Raw genomic sequence first — 27,267 nt, forward strand, 5'->3', positions numbered from 1 at the left:
AACATTTTTCCCCTAGAGTGGCAGGTAGCATTAAAGTTAAATTGTTTTTTATGAATTGCCCCTCTCATAAAAGGTGTCTTAGTGATACTTTATTGAACAGCAACTGCAAAACACATGTTATCCTCTAACTAGTTTAGTTGAACCAGAAGAACCAGTAGTTCCTGTTATGTGAATAGAACAAAGGTACCTAGTTATGGGCATTAACTGATTCTTTGTTGGATTTTCTTCTAACCTTGCCCTTGTGGATATTTCATTTTATAAATTTCACTTTGCTTAGCCTGTGTTATCTTAAGTTTATGAATGCATTATGAGTATTACTTTGGGATTTTTTTTTTTACATTGGCTGAAGTTGGTTTATATGAACTGATAGGTTTCAGTAAAAATGACCTTTTCTTAAATCTATGTGCAAAGTTATTTTTTTTATTTTTTTTTAATCACTGAATATTCAGTGGTATTATGATATTTAATTCTTGGGGCTTGAGATGTCCCTTGTCCATGAATTATCCAAATAAACTGATGGGTAGCCTACCTTTTTAAATTTTTAAAATTTTTAAAAAATGTTAAAAAAGTTGAAATCCTTAAATATATATTGCTCCTTCACTACTTATATAACTTAGCTTTTTTTCTTGATTTATCAACATTATACACCAAATGACTCAGAGTAATAACAATAATAATAGCTAACACTTACATAGTGCTTTAAGGTTTGCAAAGCACTTTACATATATTAATTTGATCTGTTGTCTTCTGTGGATATTATTATATAATATACTCAATATTTTTATGCATCTGACTTATCTCTGAAATGGTTCCTTCATTATGCAAAAAATAGTGCTATTTGCTTATTTTAAAGATATAAATATTAGAATTTGTTGTACCAATTTCTGAGTGATTGAATTTCACATTCCCCTATCCCAGCCTACTTCTGAAAAGAACAAATCTGTAGTACTGATCAGATGGAATGTAATCTGTCTTGCAATATGGCATTTCACAAACTAACCTGAGTACTTGTTATTTGAGATGCTTGTAGCTTTAGACAAATTTGTGTATGGAAGGGATGTAGAGAGCACCAGTATATGTTGATATGTCATGGCAGTTTTTTGAATTGTGAATTTCCATATTATAGTTTGAAGCTCCAAACTGCTATTGAAAGGAAATGGCAAGCCATTCTGGTATCTTTGCCAAGAAAATCCCAAATGGGATCACGTGGAGTCCAATAGGACTGAAAATGCCTTAACAGCAATAAGTATTTTGTGACACTAATCTCTTCTGGTTCTATCTGACCCATTCTTCTCGGTTTTATTCCTTTCTTCTTCATCTGAGACACATCTACTAACTATGGATGTTCCCCAAGGTTTTATCATGGTCCCTAATCACTTTTTGCACTATGCTATCTTACTTAGTGATCTCATCAGTTCCCTTGGATTCAGTTATCTCTGTGTAAATGATTCCTAAATCTATCACTTCTAACCTTTTCCCTGAGCTTCAGTCCCATATCATCTGAACATTTTGAATTGGATATCCTTTAGACATCTCAAATTCAGTATGTCTAAACTATAATTTGTTGGGCAGCTAGGTGGCACAGTGGATAGAGTGCTGGGCTTAGAGTCAGGAAGACTCATCTTCCTGAGTTCAAATCTGGCCTCAGATATTCACTATCTGTGTGACCCTGGGCAAGTCACTTAACCTGTTTATCTCAATTCCTCATCTGTAAAATGAACTGGAAAAGGAAACCACTCTAGTATCTTTGCCAGGAAAATCCCAAATGGGGTCATGAAGAATTGGACACAACTGAACAACAAAAATAGCTCATCATCTTTCATCACAAATTCTCCTATTAGAGAGCTCGTGCAAGATCCCTTCACTGTATAAGGATGCCACCCAGAGGGTTCCTCTCATCATTTCCTACTCAGATACTTTCCTAGACTCCATCATCTCCAGAAATTCATCCTTTTACAAGATGAAATCAATTCAGAAACTCGTACCTCCCAGCTCTCCCTTCCCTTTGGGTCCTTCTCTCCAATTAGAGGAGATGGAGCTGGACTATTTAACAAGAGTACCCAGGAAATTCCCATGATTATTTCCTAGTTGGCTGCTTTCCTAGACTTCATCATCTTCAGAAACTGATCATTCTGCAAGATAAAAGCAGCTCAGAAAACTCACACTTCTCACATCATCTTCCGCCTGGTCTACATGACTCCATCATTCTCCCTCCCCTAAGCTGGGTAAACTCCTTCACCTCCCTGCATTTTGGCTTCTTTTTACGTATTGTCTTCCCCATTAAGTCATGAGCTGTTTGAGGGCAGGGAATATCTTAGGCCTTTCTTTGCATGAAGTACCTGGAACATAGACACTTAATAAATGTTTAATTAACTCTGATTCTGACTCTCTTCTAAACTTCCTCATTACTAAAGTGGTCACCCTCATCTTTCCAGCCACCTAGGCTTGCAACCTTGGTGTCATATCATCCTTGACTCTTCATTCCCAGCCTATGTGTCCAATCCATTGCCAAAATTTTGTCGATTCTTCCTTCATAGAATTTATCACATACTAACATGGTTTGAAGAGAGGAGAGACTTGAGACAGAATGACCACTGAGTAGGTTGTTGGCAATAGTCTCAATGATGAGGTCCCAACTAGGGCAGCGTCCCTTAAGTGGAGAAGGATATGTATGTGAAAGATGCTGTGGAGTTGGAATCAAGAAGAGAGCAGCACTTTTACCCAGACTTCATACTAGATGTATGCACTTTTACCCAAACTTCATACTAGATGTATACAGTAGGCATTTAATAAATATATTGAATTTGCTTATATTGTTGAATTTCTACCAAGGAATTTTTAAAGATAATAGCAGATATAAAGATTAAGTTAATCTCACTGTGAAATTTTTATCTTATTATGATAATTTCAGTTCCCTTTTGTTCATGGATTTTTTTTTTAGTAAAATGTGATTTTATAAAACATTTACAGACATAGGTAGAATATTATGCTAGTTTATAATAAAAAAAAGAGATGTAAAATTTCGAAGTTTTGAAGAGGTGGAAAACCAGTTTGCAGGGCGAAAAATTTCATTTCTTTGCAAATTTGTAAAACTTTTATGCCCCTTATAAGTTTACTCATAATTTTTGGTTTAATTAAATACAGAGTTCAAGAAAACAGTTTTTGCTTCTTTCTACCTCCTCTTTTTTTTCCCCTTTGGAAAACCAAAAAGTTCTTGGAAAAATAACCCACCCTCCTTCACATATGGTCTTCTATGGCCCCTGGCCCTTCTAACATCTAACGATTTGATTTTGTTTGTGCAGTAGCTTTTCAGTTTCAGGTAATCAAAATTAGCTGTTTTATCTTTTGTAATTGCCTCCATCTCTTGTTTGGTTAAGAATACACCTCCTACCCAGAGCTGTAAGAGATATGTGATCTACTTTTCTTCTGTTGTTGTTGTTGTTTTAATGGTGTGAGCTTTAATATTAAGATTGTATATCCATTTAAATATTTTCTAGAATGTTATGTAAAGTTTAGTGTAAGCCTAATTTTTGCCACACTGCTTTCCAGTTTTCCTACCAGCTTTTATGAAATAAGTGGTGTTTTCTAGTTTATCAGACTTTGGATTATTGAATTCCGTTGTTTCTGATTCGCCCTTGTCTAGTTTGTGCCGTTGACCTATCTCTATATTTTTCTTTTATCAACAATCACTTCCATAAGCTTTTGAGTTTAAAATTTTTCTTCCCCTTCCTCCCGACCACCCTCCCCATTAGGGCGCACAATCTGATATCGGCTATACATATACATTCCTATTAAACATATTTTCACATTAGTGATGTTGTAAGTAAAAATTAGAACCAATAGGAGGAACCACCAGAAAGAGGAAACAAAACTCAATAGAAGAGAAAAAAAATAGCAAATAGTATGCTTCGATCTGCATTCAAACTCCATGGTTATTTCTTTGGATGTGGATAGCATTTTCCATCAAGAGGCCTTTGGAGATTTCTTAGATCCTTGTATTGCTGGGAAGGGTTAAGTTTATCAATATTAGTCATCATACAAGGTGGCTGTTATTGTGTACAACGTTCTCTTGGTTCTGCTCACTTCACTCAGCATCAGACCATACAAGTCTTTCCAGGTTTTTCTGAAGTCAGCCTGTTAATCATTTCTTATAACACAATAGTATTCCATTACATTCATATACCACAACTCGTTCAGCCATTCCTCAGTTGATGGGCATCCTCTCAATTTCCAATTCTCTGCCACAACAAAAAGAGCTGCTATCAATATTTTTGTACATGTGGGTCTTTTTCCCATTCGTATGATCTCTTTGGGATACATCCCTAGAAGTGTTGTTGCTGGGTCAGAGATGGTATGCACATTTTTATAGCCCTTTGGGCATAGTTCCAAATTGCTTTCCAAAATGGTTGGATCATTTCACAACTCCACCAGCAATGCATTAGTGTTCCAATTTTCCCACATCTTTTCCAACATTTATCATTTTCTTGTTTTGTCATCTTGGCCAATCTGATAGGTGTGATGCGGTACCTCAGAGTTATTTTGATTTGCATTTCTCTAATCAATAGTGATTTAGAGCATTTTTTTCATGTGACTATAGATGGCTTTAATTTCTTCATCTGAGACCTGCCTGTTCATATCCCTTATCTCTCTATTTTTTAACCAGTTTTTATCAGAATATTGCAGCCTGTCCCACAGTTAGACACATATGTGTTCTCACTGTCCTTCAACTTAAAGATAGAGAGTAGGACTTTTTTGCATTTTCATACTTTAATCTATCATACATTTTGAGCACAGCATTTTCAAGTTATTTAAGAATAGTTTGTATATATGTGAGCCTTTCATGTGAGTGAGGAGCCAGGATATGTATAAATACTTACATGTAGAGAAATGAAGGTTATTTGTTAAGTGACTTTGAAGAGATCGTTAACTTCCTTCAGCAACTCAATCCAATATGTTTCATGCTCTCTAGGGAATTACTTTTCCCTGAATTACTTGAGCTATACTTGTAGCAATGGAGAATATCTGGTTGCCATATTTGGCATAATCCATCGTGCCACATAACATAAACTACTATTTCTCTAGTCTTTTAGGGTTTATTAAGTGCTTTCCTCAATAGCTTTGTTAGGTAAATAGTATAAGAATTGCCATTCTCATTTTGTAGATAAAGAATGACCACACACAACTACGAAATATCAGAACTGGGACTTGCACAGTTTTCTTGGTTTCTTGTCCAGCTTTCTTTCCTCTATCAGAATGCTTTTCATATAGAATATTAGACTGTAGCCCTTAGAAGGTTGGAATGGAGAAGGATTCCAGAACTCATTTTAGTTCAATCTTTGTCTCCTCACTTGACAGAAAAGAAAGCTAAGACTCACTTGAGTATTGCATCATAGTGTCCAGTAAAATCTTAAGTTCTTTGGTGAAACATTCCCCAGCCATGTGGTGCCTGTCCTTTACACTTGAGTGTTCTGCTGATAAAAGAGCCCCTTGCTAATCAGCTTTTAATAATGGTATTAGTAGGGCCACTCACAATTGAGACATCCAAGGCAGAGATGAAGTAATTGACTTGTCCTTTGCTACATAAGCTCATATGTGTCAGAGGTGGAACTTAACCTCCAGAATCACAGAAATTTGAGTGTTGGATCTCAGCAACTCTAGAATCCAACTGTGGATGAAAGAGTTCATACAAATTGTGATACTTGATAAGTGGTCACACAGCATTCTTTAGAAGAACCATTCAACTTCTGGACAGCTCCTGTTAGGAAGTTTTTTCCTGACATCAAGGCTGTCTTGGATTCTTTGCAATTTCTACCCCATTCTTCTTTTGGGGCACTCTGTGGCCAAACAGAACAAGTCTCATCTCTCCTTCACATGACACTCCTTCAGATACTTGATCATGGCTATCAAGTCCCCCTTTAGTCTTTTCTTCTCTAGGCTGAACATGTTCAAGTCCTTCAGCTGATGATCCTTATAGTTCATAAACTCCCAGGTACCTTCACCAGCGTGGTTACATTCCTTTAGACACCCTTGTTTGTTAATGTATTTCTTAAACCGTGGTACTGAGAACTGAACACAATATTCCAAATGAGGTCTGACAAGGTCAGAATCCAGTGGGATTATCACTTCTGCTCCTGGAAGCTCTGCCTCTCTTAACACTGCCAAGCTTGCATTAGTTCTTTTGGCTGCTGCAGCACACACATTGCTGACTACTATTGAGCACACAAGTCCACTCAGACCTGAAGGCACTCTTCAGAACTGATACCTATTCATGCCTCTTCTCTCTTACATTTTGGAATTGATTTTTTGTACCTAAGTGCAAGACTTTGTATTTATCCTTATTTAATTTCATTCTGTTAGATTCAACTTAATGCTCTAGTCTATCAAGAAACTTTTGTATCCTGATCATCATCCAGTGTGTTAACTTTCCCTCCCAACTTTGTGTCACTTGAAAATTTGATTAGCAATCATCTATACCTTTTATACAAGTCATTATTAAAATGTTCAGTAGCACAGGGTCACGTACAGATCCATGAGGGACTTCTAGAAACCTGCCACTTAGTACCAAATCATTAACAGCTATTCTTTGAGGCTGGACCCAGCCATTTCTGAACTCAATCTGATTGTATTATCCATATCTGTCAGGCTTAGTATGAGATACTTTATCAGAAGGTTTTTTTGGTTTGTTTTTGCAAAAATTGAATTTTAGTTTAGTAATCCTGTGAGTCACAAGGAACTTTAGTTCAGATCCAGCTTTAGACACTTACTAGCTGTGTGACCTTGGGCAAATCACTTAACCTTTATTTTCTTTAGTTTTCCTCTTCTGTAAAATGGGGATAATAATAGCACCTATCCTCTGGGGTTGTTGTGAGGATCAAGTGAGATAATTGTAAAACACACACACAGAGTAACTGGCACATAGTAAGGGCTATATAAATGTTGACTCTAAAATGTAAATGAAATTTGTCTGGCATGTTTTGTGCTGGATAAAACCATTGCTGGCTATTTGTAATCACTGCTTCCCTTTCTAGATATTCTCTTTTATTGATCCTTTCAAGAATTTTCCCATGAAGTTAAGTCAAGCTTATTGGCCTGACCTTTAAATAGACTTTTCCCCTTTCCTGATCTTGTGGTACTTCTCCCATTTAACCTGACATTAATGTGGCTGATTGTAAAGTGCTTATTAACACAGTGCCTGGCACATGCTTATATACATGTTAGCTGCTGTTATTGTTATTATTATTATCATTTCTCTTAATTTTCAGACTCAAAGACAGAATTCTATTCTTACAAATTTTGCCATGTTTGGGGCTGCTGCTACTTGTCTTCAGTGATGGAAGTTTCAGTTTGAGTAGTTAAAGTGTAGAAAAATTATTAACCATGTCCTGGGTCCAATTAATGGAGTCATCTGGGAATCAAAGTAAAGGGGACATTTCTAGGATAGGGAGGTCAGTGCACCAATGAGATCTCTGCTTTTACCCCTACTCTAATATTTCCTGGCATTTATTAGAATAAGCAGAAACATCTTATCTTGTGTTTTAGAATGTAAAGGGGGGAAAAACTATACCTTTTTCATCATTGTTCTGGGAATATTGCCTGCTGTGGAATAAACATCTTTTTCTGTTCCTAAGTAAAGAATATGGGCTCTAATAACAAGCTGTTGTCTGTACTTTAAAAAAAAAAAACAAATCTGGTATCAGTCATTTTTTTCTTTTTTTCTTAACTTCACTATGAATTTGTTAGAAGTATATTAGTAATAGTATGGCTGTAGTCTCTTAGAAAATGTTAACAGTGGTTGTACTAGAAATTAGTTTTCACTTGGGAGTTAGATGATTTCTTCATAAAATAGAAATGGTAGTTTTATCACATACATATTAACACATTGATGTATTCAGAATATTTGACTGCCAAACATAGTGGTCTAATTAGAGTGGAATGTGTATTCTCATATCTAGCAGTAGAATTTGCTTGGCTAAAAATAGGTTAGTTAAATAGCAAAAATATTGTAGCCCACAAATGATGTCATTTTAAAACTTTTACATTTGCCAGAATTAAAATGGAGCTCTAATGTGCTTTTAATAATCATACATGTTGCTTTTCTTCTTCAAAGTACAGAATTTAACAAACACCTACAATGTGCAAAGCACTAGGGATTCAAAGGTAAAAAGAAGAATTCTTGCCCTTGAGGAGCTTAGAAAATTATTCTAATCTTAAGTTGAGAAAATCAAGTGTTATTATGTTTTGCTGTTTTTATCTGATTTTTAACCAGCGTACATTTAGGGTATGTTTCACATTAATGTGATCTCAGTCTTTGGATATATTGTGACATGTACATTGTAGGAGCTCAGTCATTTGAAAGAATCATGAGATTTGGTATAAATAAGACTGATAATTTTTCTAAAATTTTTGCCTTGGCAGTGGATGGATTTGGAATGTTAAATGATCTATACCTCTTTAGAGCAGGGATTGTTATTCTTGACCATTTTTTTGGTGACATAAAACCATTTGGGAGTCTCATGAATGTATCCTGTCAACCCTTTCCTGAATAATGTTTTTTAGATGTATAGAATAAAATACCTGAGATTACAAAGGAAACTAAGGGGTAGTAAAAATAAAAATGTAATTTTTCCCTATCCAAGTTCACAGACTCCTAGAATCCAGGTTAGGAACCCTTGTTTTAGAGAAAATGGAGATCAGTACCCAGTTTTTAAACATGAAAAAAAGGAAATTTTAAGGACTCAGTATAGGTCTAAAAAACTAAACTTCCCATCTAAACTTTTTGTTGTGATATTTTTTTAAAAAGCTTTTTTTATAACCTTTTTTCTTTTATCCCACTGACTCCTCTTCCCCTTCCACACCAAAGAAACCCCCTTTTAACAAATATAATCTAGCAAAACAAGTCAACACATTGGTAATGAATACCTCATTGCACACCCTACTTTACCATTTCTCTGCGGAGTGGTGGGAGGCATGCCTCACTCTCCGTCTTCTGAAGTCATGATTCCCCACCTCAACTTCTTTTCACTCTGGCTAAATTATTTCTGCCCACAGTACCACTGTGTCACCGTGTCTTCCGTGCTTCTTACTTGACTTTTTTCCTCCCTAACTGCTCATATACAATCAATTCCTGTCTATTTTACTTCTTTGATACTGTTCTCTTTTTTGTTTCCAAAGCCTCGTGATCCTAGTATAGGTCCTCCTGAAATCTGATAATGATACATGACATTTGTATAGCTCTTTAAAGTACATTATCTCATTTGAGCTTCTGACAGGTCTCTTCCCTTACATTCTTTACTGCTGCCAAAATAAGCTGCTTTTGTCTGTGATCTGGTAATGGTCACTCCTCAGAATCTTCTGTAGTTTCCTGTTGAATACATTAAGTAAAGTTTAAACTCCTTTGTCTGACATTCAGAACTCTCCACGATCTGTTGCTATCCTTTTCTTATATTGCTTACATGTCTTTTGTGCCCTAGCCAAACTATCCTGGTAGTGTGCATTGTAAACACAGCCAATCCTTTGTTCACACTTGTCAGGTTTGAACAGTTTCTGTAGAAACTCATCATTCTTTGAGATCACATCAGCTCTGAAACTAACCCCTGCTCTTTGGACCCCTCCCTCCCTCTGATCAGAGATTGTGGAAGGTGGACATTCATTGGGAACTCCTAGATTTTCTGTTTAAGGGGGGGGATCTAGAGCAGTCACCTCTTCATTTTCCATCTGGTTGCAGGACTCTGGCATTGGGCACCCTTCCTCTCCCCCTCCCCTTTTCCTTATGTGAATCCATACCAAGAAGAAGTAGGTAAACCTTTTTCCTTTTGTGCAATGGGATATATACCTAAGAAGGAAGTTGCTTTCCAGTAAAAAGGACATAGTAGGCCATGGAAAGCAGAGACAGATGGGAACCAGAGCAAAATGGAGATGCCAAGTTAAATGTGGACATGGAGGGAGGCGTACATTGCTGCATTTTGCAAGCCCCTAGAGGAAAGAAGTTTATGCCATATGGGGACACTGAAACAGCAGGAAGATGGAGAGCTGATACTGAAAGAAACACATCAGGGAACTGAGGAATAAGTGGCACAAAGCCATGACATGAAAGAGCAAACCCAGATGTTGACATTCTCTAATACTTCGAGCCGTGAGAACTCTAATTGGTCCGGGACAGGATTGAAGTGGAGTCTGTGGGTAGCGACATGAGAAAGGGCAGCACTCTTGGAACTCCAGACTTCACAAGTAATAAATACTACAAACTAGAAGGATTCTAAGGATCCTGTACGAAGTATGAGAGGATTTTTTTCCCCTTGACTGGCTGTAGACTTGACTCTGAATCCTTTCTGTATTTTTATTGGGTAACTTAAATGTTTACTATATTTAATGCTCATGTTAGCCTGAATGTTTGCAGGGTAACTGAAGGCATTTGGAAGGAAGCAAAGTGAGCTAGATACTAAAGTTCCTAGGGTTTCCTCAGTGGGGACATAATAGATACCCAGAAAATAATTCTCATGTCAAGAGGAATAGTTTGATATTAGAGTTATAACTTGAAATTTTTTCCTTCTCTAAGTAATTTTGAATTCCTAGTTCTAATGTCATCTCTTTCATAAAAACCTTCCCTGTTTGGTAATGATTTAAATCCTCAGTTTTCACAGTGCTATTTTGCAACTCTCTAATGAGCTTATTATATTTATTAAGTGTATTATAGTTAACTGTATTTATCTCATTTTACTACTAGATCATAGATCCTGTGAAAAGGGACTGTATATTAATGAAAAATTTTTACCTCCTCCTCCATCCAGCATAGTGTGACACTGGCCTCCATGCTGTTCCTTCCATGTGACATTGCATGTCTTAACCCTGAAAATTTTAAAGTGACTACGACTGTCTTCCTCTTCATCTCTACCCTCTAGTTTTCCTGGCTTCATTCAAGTCTCCGTTAATGCCCCACCTTCAGCAGGAAGCCTTCCCAGTCATTCTTACTCTTAGTACCTTCCCTCTGAGACTACCTCCAGTTTATTCTTTATATATCTTGCTTGCTCATATTTTGCATGTTGTGTCCTGCATTAGACAGTGTTCTCCATGAGGGCAGGGACTTTCTTTTACCTTTCTTTGTATGCCCAGTGCTTAACACAATGCCTGGCACATAGTAATCCTTAGTAAATGTTAGTTGACTAATTTAATAAATGTTTGAGTGAGTGGATGTTGCCTGGGCTCTGGAAGGTCAGCTTTCAAATTCTTTCCTGAAACTGAGAGAAAATTCTACCAGTCTTTTGGGGTCATCACTGTTATCTATTGTGTCAAATCTCCCTACCAGCTTTGTGTCATCTGCAAATTTTGATAAATATACTATTCCATACTTTTATCTGGGTCATTGACAGAAAATATGTGCAGATTGCCAGAGGCACTCCACTAGAGATATTCTTTAGTAAGATGACCTTGAACCAGTATAGCTTATATTTCTCCCATCTTTTCCAAAAAGATAGGATGAGAGACATTTAAAAAAAAAGTTTTGTTAAAATCTATGTAAATAATACCTATAACATTTTCCTTAGCTACTAGTTTAGGAACCCTGGGGGAGGAGGGGAAAATGGAAATGAGATTGATCTGGCAAAGCTATGCTAGTTCTTCACAATAATTTCCTTTTCTAGATATTCACTAGTGGTCTTTTTTTTTTTTTTTGCAAAAAATTATTTAGTTTTAATATTCTTTTGAAATTTTTAGTTCCAAATTCTCTCTACCTTCCACTCCTCCCTCCTCACTGAGAAGGCAAACAATATGATATCAATTATATTTGTGAAATCAGGCAAAACATTTCCATATTAGCCATATCACCAAAATAAAAAAAGAAAGCAAGAAAATTATACTACAGTTTGCACTCAGAGTTCATCATTTCTCTCTCTGGAGGTGGATAGTATTTTTTCATCATGAGTCCTTGGAAATTGTCTTAAATCATCGTATTGATCAGAGTAACCAACTCTTTCACAGTTGATCATCATCACAACATTGCTACTACAGTGTGATCTACTGGTTTTTCTCACTTCACGTAGCGTGAGTTCATGTACGTCATGCCATGTTTTTCTGAAACCACCTCACTTGTCATTCTTATAGTACATGGTACTCCATTACACTCACAGGGCACAACTTTGTCAGCCATTTCTCAATTGATGAGCATCACCTCAATTTCCAATTCTTTGCTATGACAAAAAGAGCAGCTATAAATATTTTTGTACTTATAGGTCCTTTTTCTTTTTCTTTGATCTCTTTGGAGTACAGATCTAATAGTGGTATTGCTGGATCAAGAGGTATGCACAGTTTTATAGCCCTTTGGGCATAGTTCCAAATTGTTGTCCAGAATGGTTGGACCAGTTCACAACCCCACTAACAGTTTATTAGTGTACCTATTTTCCTTCATCCCCTCCATCATTTGTCATTTCTGATAGGTGTGAGGTGGTACCTCAGAGTTGATTTAATTTTCATTTCTTTAATTAATAATGATTTAGAGCATTTTTTCATATGACTTTAGGTAGCTTTGCTTCTTCTGAAAATTGCCTGTTCATATCCTTTGACCATTAATCAATTGTGGAATGGCTCTTATTTTTATAAATTTTACTTCATACCTTATATATTTGAGAAATGAGGCCTTTGATAGAGAAACTTGGTGTAAAATTTGTTGATATTACTTCATTGTCTATGGTACCTTTTTTTTGTGAAGCAAAATATAGTTTCTCTGATTATCTCTTTTAATTAGGTTTGGTTTTTTTGCTTTTGTTTTGTGTGAGGTCATGATTGCTGCCCTTGCCTTTTTTACTTCAGCTGAAGTATATTAGATTCTGCCCCAGCCCTTTATTTTAAGTGTATGTGTGTGTGTGTCTGTGTCTGTGTCTTATGTAAACAACATATTGTTGGATCCTGGTTTCCAATCCATTCTGCTGTCTGCTTGTGGTTTATGGGTGCTCATCTCATTCACATTCACAGTTATGATTACTAATTATGTTATTTCCCTCTATCCAGTTTTCTTCTATTTATCCTTCTCTCTCCCTCTCTGTCTCTCTGTCTCTCCCCCCCCCCCCCCCCCCCCCCTTCCCCCCCCCCCCCCCCCTCCTGTCCCTCTTCAAAAGTCTGTTTTACTTTTGATCACTTCCTCCCTTAATCCGCCCTCCTTTTTATTCCCCCCATATCTTTATGCCCGGGTGTGTTTTTATATATATATTCTTCCCTTTTTGGACTCATTTTCTGTGACAGTGAAGTTCAAGCATTGCCTGTCACCCCTACCCCTTCATTTCTGCTCCACTATAAAAGCTCTTCCTTATGTGTCTCTTTTGGTGAGAAGTTTCCCCCTTCTACCTCTCCCTTCCCCTTCTCCCAATGGGTCCCTCTTTCTCACTTTATTTTTTTGGAGATCATCCCAATATAATTCACACTTATGCCCTCTGTATAGACTTCTTCTAACTGCCTTAAGTAATGAAAAAGTTCTTAGGAGTTATCTGTATCATCTTCCCATAGTAAGAATGTAACTAGTTTAACTTTATTGAGTCCCTTATGATCTTTTTCATGTTTACCTTTTTATGCTTCTCTCGAGTCCTCTGTTTGAATGTCAGATTTTCTATTCAGGCCTGGTCTTTTCATCAGGAATGCTTGAAAGTCCTCTATTTCATTAAATGTCTATTTTTCCACCTGAAGGAATACAATCAGTTTTGCTGCTTAGTTTTTTTTTTTTTTTTTTTTTGCCTTTTGGTGATGCAATCCTCCAAGTTAAGTGACTTGCCCAGCGTCACACAACTAGTAAGTGTCAAGTGTCTGAGGCCAGATTTGAATTCAGGTCCTCCTGAGTCCAAGACTGGTGCTCCATCCTCTGAGCCACCTAGCTGTCCCCACTTAGGTTATTTTTGTTCATAATCCTAACTCCTTTACCTTCTAGGATATCATATTCGAAGCCCTCTGCTTCTTTCATGCAGAAGCTGCTAAATCTTGTGTGATCCTGACTGTAGCTTCATGATATTTGAATTTTTTCTTTTTGGATACTTACAATATTTTCTCGTTGACCTGGAAGCTCTGGAGTTTGGTTATAATATTCCTGGGACTTTTCATTTGGAAATCTCTTTCAGGAGTTGATCAGTGGTTTTTTTTTTTTTTTTTTAATTTTTATTTCTATTTTACCTTCTGAATCAAAGATTGGATCAGAGTTTTCCTTGATAATTTCTTGAAATGATATCTATGCTCTTTTTTTGATAATGGTTTTCAGGTAGACCAATAATTCTTAAATTATCTCTCCTTGCTCGGTGTTCCAGGTCAGTTGTTTTTCCAGTGAGATAACTCAATTTTCTTCTATTTTTTTTATTCTTTTGACTTTGTTTTATTGTTTCTTGAAGTCTTGTGGAGTCATTAGCTTCCACTTGCCCAATTTTAATTTTTAAGGAAATATTTTCTTCAGTGAGCTTTTGTACTTTGAGCTTTTGTACTTGGTTTTCTGTTTGGCCAATTTGGCTTTTTAAGGAGTTCTTTTCTTCAGTGAATTTTTGTGCCTCCTTTTCCTTTTGGCCAATTGTGTTTTTTAAGGATTTGTTTTCTTCAGTCAATTTTTGTCCTTCCTTTTCCAAACTGTTGAAATATAGTCTTTCACAACATGACTATTATGGAAGTGTTTTGCATGACTACACATGCAAAACCTATCTCGAATTGCTTGCTCTCTTAATGAGAGTGGGTGGGGAGGGAGGGAGAGAATTAGGAACTCAAAGTTTTAAAAACAAATGTTGGAAATTGTTTTTGCATGCTGCTGGGAAATAAGATACGCAGGCAATGGGGTATAGAAATCTATCTTACCCTATAGGAAAACAGGAGAAGGGGATGGGGGGAGTGATAGGAGGGAGGGCAGATTGGAAGAAGGGGTAATCAGAATGGTTGCTGTCATGGGGTGGGGGAGGGGAGAGATGGAGAGAAAATTTGGAACTCAAAATCTTATGGAAGTGATTGTTGAAAACTAAAAATAAATAAATTGGGAAAAAGTGCAAAAAAAAGTGAGGATGAACAAGAACTAGGGGCCAAACTCTGGAATAAATGTTTGAAAATTAAAAAAAAAAAAAAAGAAAGGACATAGATAAATTGGAACTTGTCCAAAAAGAGCAGGTATGGTAAGAAGACTGTAGATAATGCCATGAAAAGATTGTTTGAGGGAATTGGAGATGCTTATTAACTTATTAATACAAGAGAAGAGGCCTGCACTTAAGGGAGTATGATAAATGCTTTCAAGTGTTTGACACACTGTCATATAGAAGAGGAATCAGACTAATTCTTGCTTCCAATGGGTAGACCTCATGAACAGTGAGGGGGGAAGTTGCAGAGAAGCAGAATAGGCTTTTTCTTTAGAAAAACTTCTTAAAAATTAGAGATTTCCAAAAGTAGAATGTCCTGCTTCATATAGCGATAGGTTTCCCATCATTGGAAGTCTTCAAGCAGAAGTTAGATAATGTCATGTCAGTGACATTGCAGAACTTGGTTAGAGTTGTTTGGACTTGATCTCTCAGGGTGCTTTCCACCTCTCAGAGTCTTTGATTTTTCTGAAACATTTTAACGAAAGATTGCATGACAGAGTAATTCATTAGTTAGGCACTAAATAGGAATTTCTGAAGATATAATTTCTAATGTTTCCTTTGCCTAGAATTCTGCTTACATTCAGATGTTAATAGAGATCTTAAAGCTGTAGTCTATTATGCTAACAGATGTTGTATGATTTTTTAAAATTGTAGGGTTTAGAATAAGTCTCTCGTAATGCATCTTAGTTTTAAACTGTTCTTTTACCATAAAGAAGCTTAGTTGAGGGAAATATGAATGAGAAATATGCAAGTTTACAAGTTCCTATAGTCCATTTGTTTTGTAGAAACCAGAAGCATTTTGGATAAGGTTGACAAGTCAAAGCATATTAATAATACACTTTATTTTGTTGTTCAGTCTTTTCAGTTGTGTCTGACTCTTCATGACCCCATTTGGGGTATTCTTGGCAAAGATACTGGAGTGGTTTGTTATTTCCTTCTCCAGTTCATTTTACAGATGAGGATACTGAGGCAAACAGGGTTAAGTGACTTGCCCAGGAACACACATCTAAGAAGTGTCTGAGACTGAGTTTGAACTCAGGTTTTCCTGACTTCAGGCCCAGAACTCTATCCACTGATAGAGTTCTGGATAGAGATAAAGAACTATCCACCTAGCTGCCCAGTACCTTTTATTGATGATACTTTAATGGAGGGCCAAAACATCCATTTGGCAGAGAATGCCCCTTGAATCACAAACAATAATAATAGCATTTATATAGTTCTTCAGGGTTTGCATAGTGCTTTACAAATATCTCATGAAGGGGGCAGCTAGGTGGCACATTGGATAGAGCTCCGACCTTGGAGTCAGGAGAACCTGACTCTAAATCCAGCCTCAGACACTTAACACATACTAGCTGTGTGATCCTGGGCAAGTCACTTAATCCCGATTGCCCATCCAAAAAAAAAACCAAACAAACAGACAACTCATTAAATCTCACAACAATCCTGGGAAATGTTGTCTGTTATCCCCATTTTACAAAGGAGAAAATCGAGGTAGACAAAGATTAAATGACTTGCTCAGAGTCACACAGATAGTAAGAGTCTCAACTCAAGTCTCCTTGACTCCATGTCCAGCACTCTGTACAAAGGTACCCAGGAAGTCATACACCTAAACCCACCACCTCTACTTTTTATAAAACAAAAATGATACCAAATTAAGCTGATATTACAGGCCTTTTCAAGAACTCAAGTTTTGAGGGCATTGATAAGATATCTTGTTTCACATTATTCCACAAGTCCATGATTTCAGTTATGACCTCCATACAGATGAACTGCCAGACCTATATCTACAAGCTCTTAATTTTCCTTGAGCTCCAGCCTTGAAATTTCAACTACCTGATGGGTACTTGCATTTAAATTTTCTATTAATCTCTCAGATTCAGCATGCCCTAACTGTCCTTTCTCATTAAGAAGCTTTAAATGATGAGTCTTCTTGTGCATCAAAACTATTTTGTAGATTGTTCTTGAACTTTTAAAGTAGGTGAGTTTATTTATGGAAAGGGTTATATAGTATGTTTTGTGTCCTTAATTACCCCTCCCCCAAAGTTAATGACTAAACAATCAATTGGGGAGCTCATGGAAATTGATTATCATTTAATTTCTCCTAAGTAAATTTATCCACATTAAATGTAGTACATTATAATTTGCTATAATGTGATCCATTTTGTGTTATGATATAACTTAATTTCTTAATTCACTATTTGTGGTTTCCATTTTTCTACATGTCATCATTAGTAACTGTTTTTACTTTGGCTCTTTTTTTTTTCTTTTCTGTTAGGAAGGAAATAGGGTAAATCAGAAATGATTTTAATTTCCTAAATGGCTTTGGGGACAGTTTAGGATAATAGGAGCTCATCAGGTCAGAAAAGAGGAGCAGGCTGGAAATCAGAGCTATGTTATTTGTTAAACACTAGTTTAACTTTTTTGCTTTCAACAAGGTAGAAATGAGATCAAATTTTTAGCAGTTTCATCTACTTCTATAGGTTCATCATCATCTATATAGGTAAGTAGTAAATTGGAGGAAGAGAAGGGAAGGAAATAAGTAATTTATGAAGCACCTACTATGTATCAGCCTTTAGCTATGTACTTCATAAATTTAATAGTAGCTAAAATTTATGTAGTGCCTACTGTGTGCTGGGCGCTGTGCTAAGTGCTTTGCAATTATCTCTTTTGATCCTCATAACAATCCTATGAAGTAGGTGCTGTTATTATCCCCAGTTTACTATTTAGGAAACTGAGGCAGGTAGAAATTAAGTGACTTGCCCAGGGTCACACAGCATATAAGTGTCTGTGGCTGTGTTTGAACTCAATTCTTCTTAACCCCAGATCCAGTATTTTAACCCTTGTGCCACTTAGCTAAAGAGTCAACAAATAAACATTAATATGGGTAGGGCACTAGTGTACTGGACTGCATCTAAGGAAATGTTAGTATCTAGGAGAACCTTGCTCTCAAGGAAGAGATAGTTTTGTTAGCAGAATGAGACACAAACATGCTAAAAAAAATAGTTCATTAAAAGCTAAAGTTATATATTTTAATTTGTTCTTAGTTTTGATTTTATTTGGCAGCTGAAAAGTAGCTACGTGTTTTGAAGCAAGTAGAGTATCATCAACAGGTTTATTTTACCCTGCTCCATGAATTTGCTGCGTGCAGGGCACTGACAGAGTTATAATTACACTGAGGGGTTGGGTGTAGATAAATAACCTAAAATTCTAGGGAATCTGTAGTCAGTACTCCAGTAGTGCTTTCATTGTTAAGTAGCAGGCACTTACTAAGCATTGTTATGTTCTAGGCACTAGGGATATAAAGGAAAAAACCCAGCTTCCCAAGGGATTCTCCTCAGGGCTTCCCTGTTTCCTGAGACCCAGCAGTATTGAAATGAGGCCAATTAGTAACCCTATGATGGCCTTTAAGGAAGAGGCCAATTGATGGGACAAACTTTGTTGTTTTCTTATTTTAAGATATTGCCACAGCCACCCCCAACCTTCAGCAGCCATCAACATCAAGGCAAGACCCTCTGCCAGCAAAAAGATTACAACTCACTGAAGGCTCGAGTGATGATTAGCATTTTTTTTTTTACAATAAAGTCCTTTTTAATTAAGATGTCTTTTTTTTTAGGTATAATACTATTATACACTTTAGACTACAGTATAGTGTAAACTTAACTTTTGTATACATAGGGAAACAAAAAATTCATGTGACTGGCTTTACTGCAATATTTGCTTTGTGATCTAGAACCGAACCCACAATATCTTTGAGGGTGTGTGTGTGTGTGTGAGAGAGAGAGAGAGAGAGAGAGAGAGAAAACGAGCAAGCAAGTGTAATTGACAGTTGGGGTAACAGGGAATTCACAGCTGTGAAAGGCCCTTGGTAGTGTGTGTTGGATTTCAGCTGACCTTGAAAGAAACTAAATATTGTTAAGTGGCAGAGGTGAGAAGGGAGTACATTTCTGGTATGGGGATATCCTGTTCAAAGGCATAGATGATGGTGATGAGGGGATTTTGTGGGTATCAGCAAGAAGGCCGTTTTGGTTGAATTGTAGAATGATTGAGGACAATAATGTATAAAACTGTAAATTCATTGGAATAGTAGTGCCCCATAGCCCACTGTCCCTGCTTCCAGCTCAACCCTTCAAAATATAACTGATCACTGTTGAGAATGGGCCAACCATTCTCACCACCACCAACACCATCTGTCACAGACAAGGAGGTAAGTACAAGAGTCCTAAAAGTAGTAGTGCCCCAAACCACTGGTCTTGCTTTCATCCCAGTGCTGGCAGTTGTCATCAGGGATGCAACTTATATGGAGAAAGGACCAGTCATTCCAGCCATCTGCTAAGCAGTTGGCCACATATGAGGCAGCAAGCCAGCCCAGTTGAAGCAGCAAAGTATGCTGAAGGAGAGATAGGATTCCAGCCCTGAAGCTGTCTTTGAGAGAGAAGAAGGGGCTCACCTTCCTCCCCACCACCAAAAACCACACTGCCACCCAAGGACATTGATAGTACCTCCTAGACCACCTGTGCTGCTTCCATCCTAGACATCATCCAGGGAAACAACTCTGTTGTGGAGATGCAGCCTGACTACTGTTTCAGCAGGTTCTATGCCACAGCCATGTTATGAGAAGAAGTTTTAGCCACTAAGTCCTTGGCGCTGTCAAATGGTTCAACATCGGAAATAAATATTGTTTTGTGAATGGAAATGACATTAAAGAGGAGACTGTACCGTGTGCTCAGCCACTGCACCCTAAAGACCATTTAACCTTTTCATCTGAAACTTTTTGTCTTCCTGATTAGAATGTGAGCAGGGATATCTTTTCTATTTGTTATCTCTAGCACTTGGAATAGTGCTTTGCAAGAACTAAGTATTTAACAAATGCTTTTTCATTCATTCATTCATATATACTCTTGTCAATAGGCAATAGCAGCTTCACAAAACTTAAATGAAAAACTAGGTTTGAAGCTGTGGTTTATGATTGTAATGGAATATTATTGTGTTATAAGACATGACAAGCAGGATGATTACAGAAAAACCTGGAAAGACTTACATGAAATGATGTATAATGTAGTGAACAGAACCAGGAAAACATTGTGCATAATAACAGCAATATCGTTAAATGAAGAACTGTGAATAACTTAGCTATTCTCAGTGATACAATGATCCAAGACAATCTCAAAGGACTAATGGTGAAGCATACTATCCACCTCCAGAGAAAGAACTGGTATTGTTTGAATATAAACTGAAGCATGCTATTTTTTACTTTCTTTAATTTTTTCCTTTTATTTGAATCTTCTTGTACCAAGTGACAAATATGGAAATGTTTTACAAAATTGCAAAAATATTGTTAATTTTTTTACACGTAAGTGGGAAATGTTTAACAAAAGAAAATATATTTAAAAAGAAAAAAACTAGGTTTATTATTAGAGAAATGAACATGCATGTGGAACTCTAATGAAATGCATAGAGTTCACAATCCAAATGCAACCTTGCACATTTATGAAATTGTGACAAAGAGGGGAGGTGAAACAGAAATACCCACCTAAATGGGAGTGGCAGGGGAAGCTGGATTTCCAGATAACTTAGCTAGGAGCAGTAGTAAACTGGATGACAATAACATTTTTTAAATAAGTTTTTATTGATTTTTTTTTCTGTTTCTCACATCATCATTGTTATCTCATGTATCCCTCCATTTACCGTTCCTATAGAGCCATTCCATGACAGATTATATTTTTTTATAGAGGAAAAAGGCCACACAAGTGATCAATACATGGAAAAAAGTCAGCAGAAAAGTACTGCCTTACATATTTTGGAGTATAAGGGCACTTTTTTCCTTATTGATGGCTTCCTTGGGAAATAAACCAAGTAATGGAGCCTCTGACTTAAAGAATGTGGACATTTTAGTCTTTATTTGCATAATTCCAAATTGCTTTCCAAAATAGTTGTACCATTTCATTCATGGCTCTACCAACAATGTATTAGCATGCCTTTCTTTCCACAGTCTCTCCAATATTTACTGTTGTCATTTTTTGCCATTTTAGCAAATTTGCAGAGTGTGAGGTGAAACTTCAAGATTGTTTTGATTTGCATTTCTTTTATTGTTAGTGATTGGGAGCATTTTTCTCATGTGGTGAATACTTTGTAATTCTTTTGAAAGTAGTTTGTTTTTATCCTTTGCCCATTTATCTTTTGAGGAATGGCTATTAGGGTGTCTGTGTGTGTGCCTTTCCTTCTTATCTTAGATGCATTAATGTCTGTGAAGAAGCCTTTCAATTTCAAGTAATCAAAGTTACCTATTTTATCTTTGATAATTGCCTCTATCAAGTATTTGGTTAAGAATACATCTCCTCCCCATAACTCTGAGAGGTATATGATCTGATGGTTTTTTTTTTTCTAAAATTTTTTATATTGTGCTCTAAGGTCAAATATTTGTTTAGTATATATTGTGGGAAATAGTGTAAGGTGTTAGTCCAAACCTACTTTCTTTCAGACTGTGGTTCCAGTTTTCCCAGCAGTTATTATCAAATGGGGAGTTTTTCCCTAGGTAATTTATGTTTTCTACTTTATCAGATACTGAGTTATTGACTTTCTTTATTTCTCCTCTCCCTAGTAGAGTCTGTTCCATTATCTTTCTCTCTATTTTTTTAACTAATACCAGATGGTTTTGATATCTTCTGCTTTGTTATATAGTTGATGCCTGGAAATGCTGCTTCCCCTTCATCATCTTTTTACCATTTCCATTGACATTCTAGATCTTTTGTTTTTTTAAATGAATGTTATTTAATCCTTGGTGTTTTGATTGGTATAAGATTAAAAATGTTAATTGATTTTGGTAGTATCATTTTTATTATATTGGCATGGCCTAGCTAGCTCATAAGCACTGACTATTCCTCCAACCATTTTGTAATTGAATCTATACAAGTTTTTTGTGTGCTTTGGGAGGTGGCTTCCAGATATTTTATGTACTTTGTAGTTAGTTGGGATGGGATTTCCCTATTATTGTTTCTTGTGTTTTGTTATCATTATATAGAAATGCTGTTGATTTTTGAGAATTTATTTTGTAATCTGCATCTTTGCTGAAGCTGTTGTCTTAATTAGTATCTTTGTTGATTCCCTAAAGTTTTCCAAGTAAACCATCACATCAGCAGCAGAGATGGTTTTATCTCTTCTTTACCTATCTTTTTCTTTAATTCATTTCTCTTGTTTTATTGATATTGTTATTATTTCCAGAAGTATATTAAATAATACTGGGGAGGGTGGGTATACTTATTTAAATCTCATATTTTTGGGGAGAGTTCTAGTGTATTCCCATTGAATATAATGCTTGATTTTGGTTTTTGACAGTTGCATTTTATGTTATAGACCTTCTATGTCTATACTTTCTGGGGTTTTTAGCATAAGAGAGTGTTGTACTTTGTTAAGGGCCTTTTCTGCATCTGTCATGACAATCATGTGGCTTTGGATGTTTTGGTTTTTAATATGATTAATTATGTTGATTGTTTTCCTAATGTTGAATCATTCTTGCATCCCTGGTATGAATCCCACTTGATCATAATGAATGATTTCTTGTTTAAATTGTGATCGTCTGTGTGATATGCTTTTGTTTAAAATTTTTGAGTCAGTGTACATTAATGATATTAGTCTATAGTTTTCTTTCTGTGTTTTATCTTCCTTTGATTGAGATAGTAGGACTATATTTGTCTCATAAAAGGATTCTGGTAGGGTGCTCTCTTTCTCAGTTTCTGAGAATAATTTGTGAAGTATAGGTATTAATTGTTCTTTAAAAGTTTGGATGGAATTCTCCTGGGAATCCATAAGGACCATGACTTTTTTTTTCCTTTGTTAATTCCTTCACAGCTAGATCTAGTTCCTTTTCTGAGACTGAGTTATTTAAGATCTCTGTTTAGTCTTCTGATAGTTTGGGTGTTTTATGTTTTTGAACGTATTCCTCTTTTTCTTTGTTTTTTTTTTCCGGTTTTATTTGCATATACCTATGCTTAGTATATTCTGATTGTTCTTTTTATTTCTTCTGGTTTTGTTGCATTTTACTTTATTTGCCATTTTATTGATATGATTTTTTCCTCTCTTTTTATTCAGATTAGCTAAGGGTTTTTCAAAGAACCAGCTTTTGGTTTTACTTAGCATTTCTATTGGTTTTGTGATTTCTGCTTAATCTATTTCTCCAAATTTTTTATATTTCTTTTGTGCTTATTTTAGGTTTATTTGTTTATTTTTCTAAGTTTTAAAAATGCATGTTCAGTTTATTAATCCTCTCTTTTTCTATTTTGTTAATGTATGTTTGTAAGGATATGATTTTCCCCCTGAGGACTGCTTTAGCTGCATCCCAGAAATTTTGGTATGTTGTTTCAAAATTATCATTTTCTTTTACATAGTTATTGTGATTTGTTGTCTTTGACCCACTCCTTATTTAAGATTTTGTTAGTAAGTCTCCATTTGGACTATCTTTTGTTTGTGGTTCATGAACCGTTTTTTTTTTTTAATTTAATTATGGTCTGTAAAAGATATTAACTATTTCTGCCTTTTTACATTTGTTTGCACTATCTCTGTGCTGTAGCACATGGTCATTAAAAAAATTTTTTTGGTAAAAGTTTCATGTGTTGTGGAGAAATATGTATATTCTTTTGCTATCTCATTTAGAAGACACTATGAGTCATTTAACTCTTAATTTCTCCAGAAATTTGCTCAGTATTTTTCATTTTGTTTATCTTTCTATTAGACTTATTCAGAACTAATAGTGATATTGAAGCCTTCTGTCACTATGGTGTTCCTGTCTGTGTCTTTTTGAAGTTCAGATGTTTCCTTTATGAATTTGGATGGTAAGGGAGTTTATTACTGATACTGGTTTGTTACCTATGGTTCCTTTCAACATAATTTGGTTTCCTTGTTTGTCCCTTTTTATTTTTTGAGTGTTTGTTTTTGATTTGTCAGCACAATGTCACTACTGCTTTTTTGGATTCCCTTGATGCATGATACATTTTTCCTGTGCATGTCTTTTAAGATATGTTTCTTGTAAGTAACGGATTGTAGGGTTTTATTTTCTTAACTAGTCCTTCACATTTTCATTTTATTGAATTGTTTAATCCATTCACATTTAGAGTATTGAAGAGTAGATTTATATTTCCTCCGTGTGTCTGTGTTTCCACTGGCTCTCTTCTCTTCACTCCTAATGCACTCTTCTCATTTCTTAACTCTTTCCCTTTTGGGTTTTGTTTATTAGTTCATTTTTCTCTCCTGCTTTTATATGATTATATATTTCTTCCCCCTCTTTTTTCTGTCAGTTAACCAAGTAGATTCCCCCTTCTTCCCCATGCCTTCCTTCAGCTAATCTTGTTCATCAGTTTAAAATTCCATTTTTTGTGTTTTCTTTTCCAAAAAGAATTTCTCTTGTTCTCTTCCTTATCTATCCTCTCTGTCTATTCTACACTCTCATTCTCTCAATCATGACTCTTTTCTCTGTATTCTCCTTGCAATCAAAACTTTCAAGGTATCTGTTTTAAATAATTCTCTTCTCTCTGGGGACTTTCTGCCACTGCCTTGTAGGGCTTGCTGCAGGGATTCTTTTTCTATTGTGCCTCACTCCCAGAACAATGCCAGTTATTGCAGGTGTCAAAAGAAGACCCTGCCCCATGGCAGAGCCATTCCACTACTCTGTCCCTGATTATTTAGCCCACTACTAATCTATCCCATCCCCTTTTATTTTCCACATTTACCTCAAAATTTCCTTATGTCCAGTCTTTCTCACTCTTTCACATGCCAGCTGCCCCCAGGGATTCCACCTTCCTTCCCTCCCTTCCAGTGTAGTCTAAGTAGACTTTTCAAATGCCTAAACTGCCATACCCCATCTAGTGTAAGGTCCTCATCTCTCTTCACCATTAAGAACATTCATCAGTGGAACCCCCTCCCCTCTTCAAAGTAAGGCCTCCATCCCCTCCTATTTTACCTCCCACCCTTTCCATACCACCCAGGTTCTTTTCTTTCTGAGGCCACAGAGGTCAGCTTCCCCTCATTTCTAGCCCTTGATTTGACCCCAGTTTATCCCACATTTCTCTCTTTCCCTGCTCCCCACCCCTTTTGTGTACCTCCCATGTTGTAATGTAGTCTCACAAAAAAAGCATTGATTCACCTGTAGACAAGTTGTCACCAGTTTCTGTCCTTAATGTTCCATCTGTGCCTTCACTTTTCACTCCATCAGATTTCTACTTTTATCCTTCTCTTTGTGTATATTTAGAAAGAAGGCTTTTACTGGTTTTTCTCTTGTCATTCTATTGCTGTTTGCCTGTTGCATTTATTAATTCCTCCTACATTTCTTTTGTTTAGAGTGTTTGAGAAGCAAGTAATCTCTTCAGTTCTGGTGTTCTTTCACCACTAAACCAAACATGAAAAATGTTTCAAATTTGCCTTTATTGTTGAATGTCCATCTTTTTTCCTGATTAAGCACAGATTTATAGGGTAGGTCACCCTGAGCAGTATCATGAGTTCAATTGCTCTTCCAAACACATTAATTACATTCCTTCCAAATCCTTTCCGTAATATTTGAAGGTCTTTCTCCTGATGGCTTGTAGAACTTCTTGTGTCTAAATTGAATTGTTAACTTTAACCACTATGTGCCCTGGAGTTTGCATCATTGGGTATTTTTCTGGAGATTATCTGTGAATTCTTTTGATTGGACTTTGATTTTCTACATTTAGAAGTTTTGGGACATTCTCTTCTATTATTTCTTTCATTGTGGTGTTAATGTTTTTTGTCGTTGTGTTCTCCTGGCAGACTTTTAACTTATCCTTAGGTTCAAGATAAGTATATTTTGCTTGCATAGTGAGCATATTTTCTTGGAATGTTACTGTTTTTTGCTTTTCTTCTTCCAGATTGTCCTTTACTTCTGTGTATTTATTTGCAACTATTGTTCTCTTTTTGATTTCTTTGGTGACGCTTGTCTTTGGAGATTCCAGTTTTTCTATTTTGCTTATCATTTTTGATGTACAGGACATAAATTCTGTTTATCATTCTCATTTCTTTTTTAAGCCTCTCAGGAATAGTGTGTTCTGGTTCCATGTTCTCCTGAAATTCCAAAGGGTCTTCTGTCCTATCAAGTGTTAGATCATTTTCCTTTGTTTTGTAATATTTCTTGAACTCATTTACTAGATCTGGAAGCCATATTTATTTCCATTGTTACTGTTTTTCTGTTGATCTGTTTATATTCAGGGTCTTTGAACAAAATTCAATCTCTCTCCTTTACCCCCCCCCCCCCAATTTTCCCTGTCATTTTCTTTCTGACTCCCTCCCTCCTAATTGTGGTTTCCTTATGGGTGATGGACAATTCACAGTCACCCACCTAGATCTCTTTTCCAGTTGATTTCTGTGTGGTCAGATCTGATCCCAGCTGGATGCTTTCCCTCAGGTTTAATGGGGTGCTCCATTCCCTCCACCCATACTCAGTCCTTGTGACCTGTCCCAGTCCCTCTGTTCCTCACTTCTGTGGCCCAATACCAGTAGTTCAGATCGTTTACACAAACACACATATACACACACACAGTTCAAGACTTTGCAGTACTGGTGCTATGAGGTTGCGGACACTGGCATGCTTTTGTGTCTGTGCTGGTTGTTGTGGCCAGCATAGACTTTCCCAAACTGGAACCAGGATCTCCTTAGCACTAAAAAGAGGGATGCAAGATGAGAGTGTTGGAGTGGGTTTTGTTTTAAGGCTCTATTGTTCCTGCTTAGTGTGGGCGGGTTGCTTAGTGAGCTCAGTGTCAGTAAGCCTCAGTTCCTGTGTTTGAGGGTTGGTTTTTTGTTTGTTTGTTTTTGTTTTTGTTTTTGTTTTTGTTGTTTTAAACCTTTTGGATTCTGGTCCACCTAAACTTTGGAGACAGCTGAATTTGCTTTATCATTAACACATAATTTCTATTTTGGAGAAGTTTGAGAGTTCATGGGGATTAAAGAAAATGTCTGTTCTCCATCTTGTTGCTCATGTGACCTGAAAGTCAACAATAATGATTTTAAAAGATCTTGACATGTTAAAGTATTGGGATGAATCTAAGAAGATGAAATTTAATTGAAGATATAAAGTCTTACATTTGGGTTTAAACAGTTTTGTGATATGTCATGGCAGGTATGGGTAGAAAGCCCTTTGAAAAGGGTGTGTGTGTGTGTGTGTGTGTGTGTGTGTGTGTGTGTGTGTGTGTGT

At 36.3% G+C, this 27,267-nt stretch overlaps 1 protein-coding gene across 3 annotated transcripts in view; it reads left to right on the forward strand.

Moving 5' to 3' along the window:
* The window catches only part of LOC114030683 (serine/threonine-protein kinase N2), a 170,643-nt gene that overhangs the window by 36,829 nt on the left and 106,547 nt on the right, over positions 1-27,267 (forward strand). The window contains exon 1 of one of the 3 annotated variants that reach the window (XM_027845546.1): positions 23,856-23,902. The exons of the other annotated variants lie outside the window; for them this stretch is intronic. Within the exon in view, the coding sequence (XP_027701347.1) occupies positions 23,900-23,902 (3 nt within the window). The 5' untranslated portion in view covers positions 23,856-23,899. Of the gene's footprint in view, positions 1-23,855; positions 23,903-27,267 lie in introns of those variants that run through there. 3 annotated transcript variants of the gene reach the window in all.

Source organism: Vombatus ursinus, unplaced genomic scaffold (assembly GCF_900497805.2).
Source record: "Vombatus ursinus unplaced genomic scaffold, bare-nosed wombat genome assembly UNPS02005264.1, whole genome shotgun sequence".
NCBI classification, from domain to species: Eukaryota; Metazoa; Chordata; class Mammalia; order Diprotodontia; family Vombatidae; genus Vombatus; species Vombatus ursinus.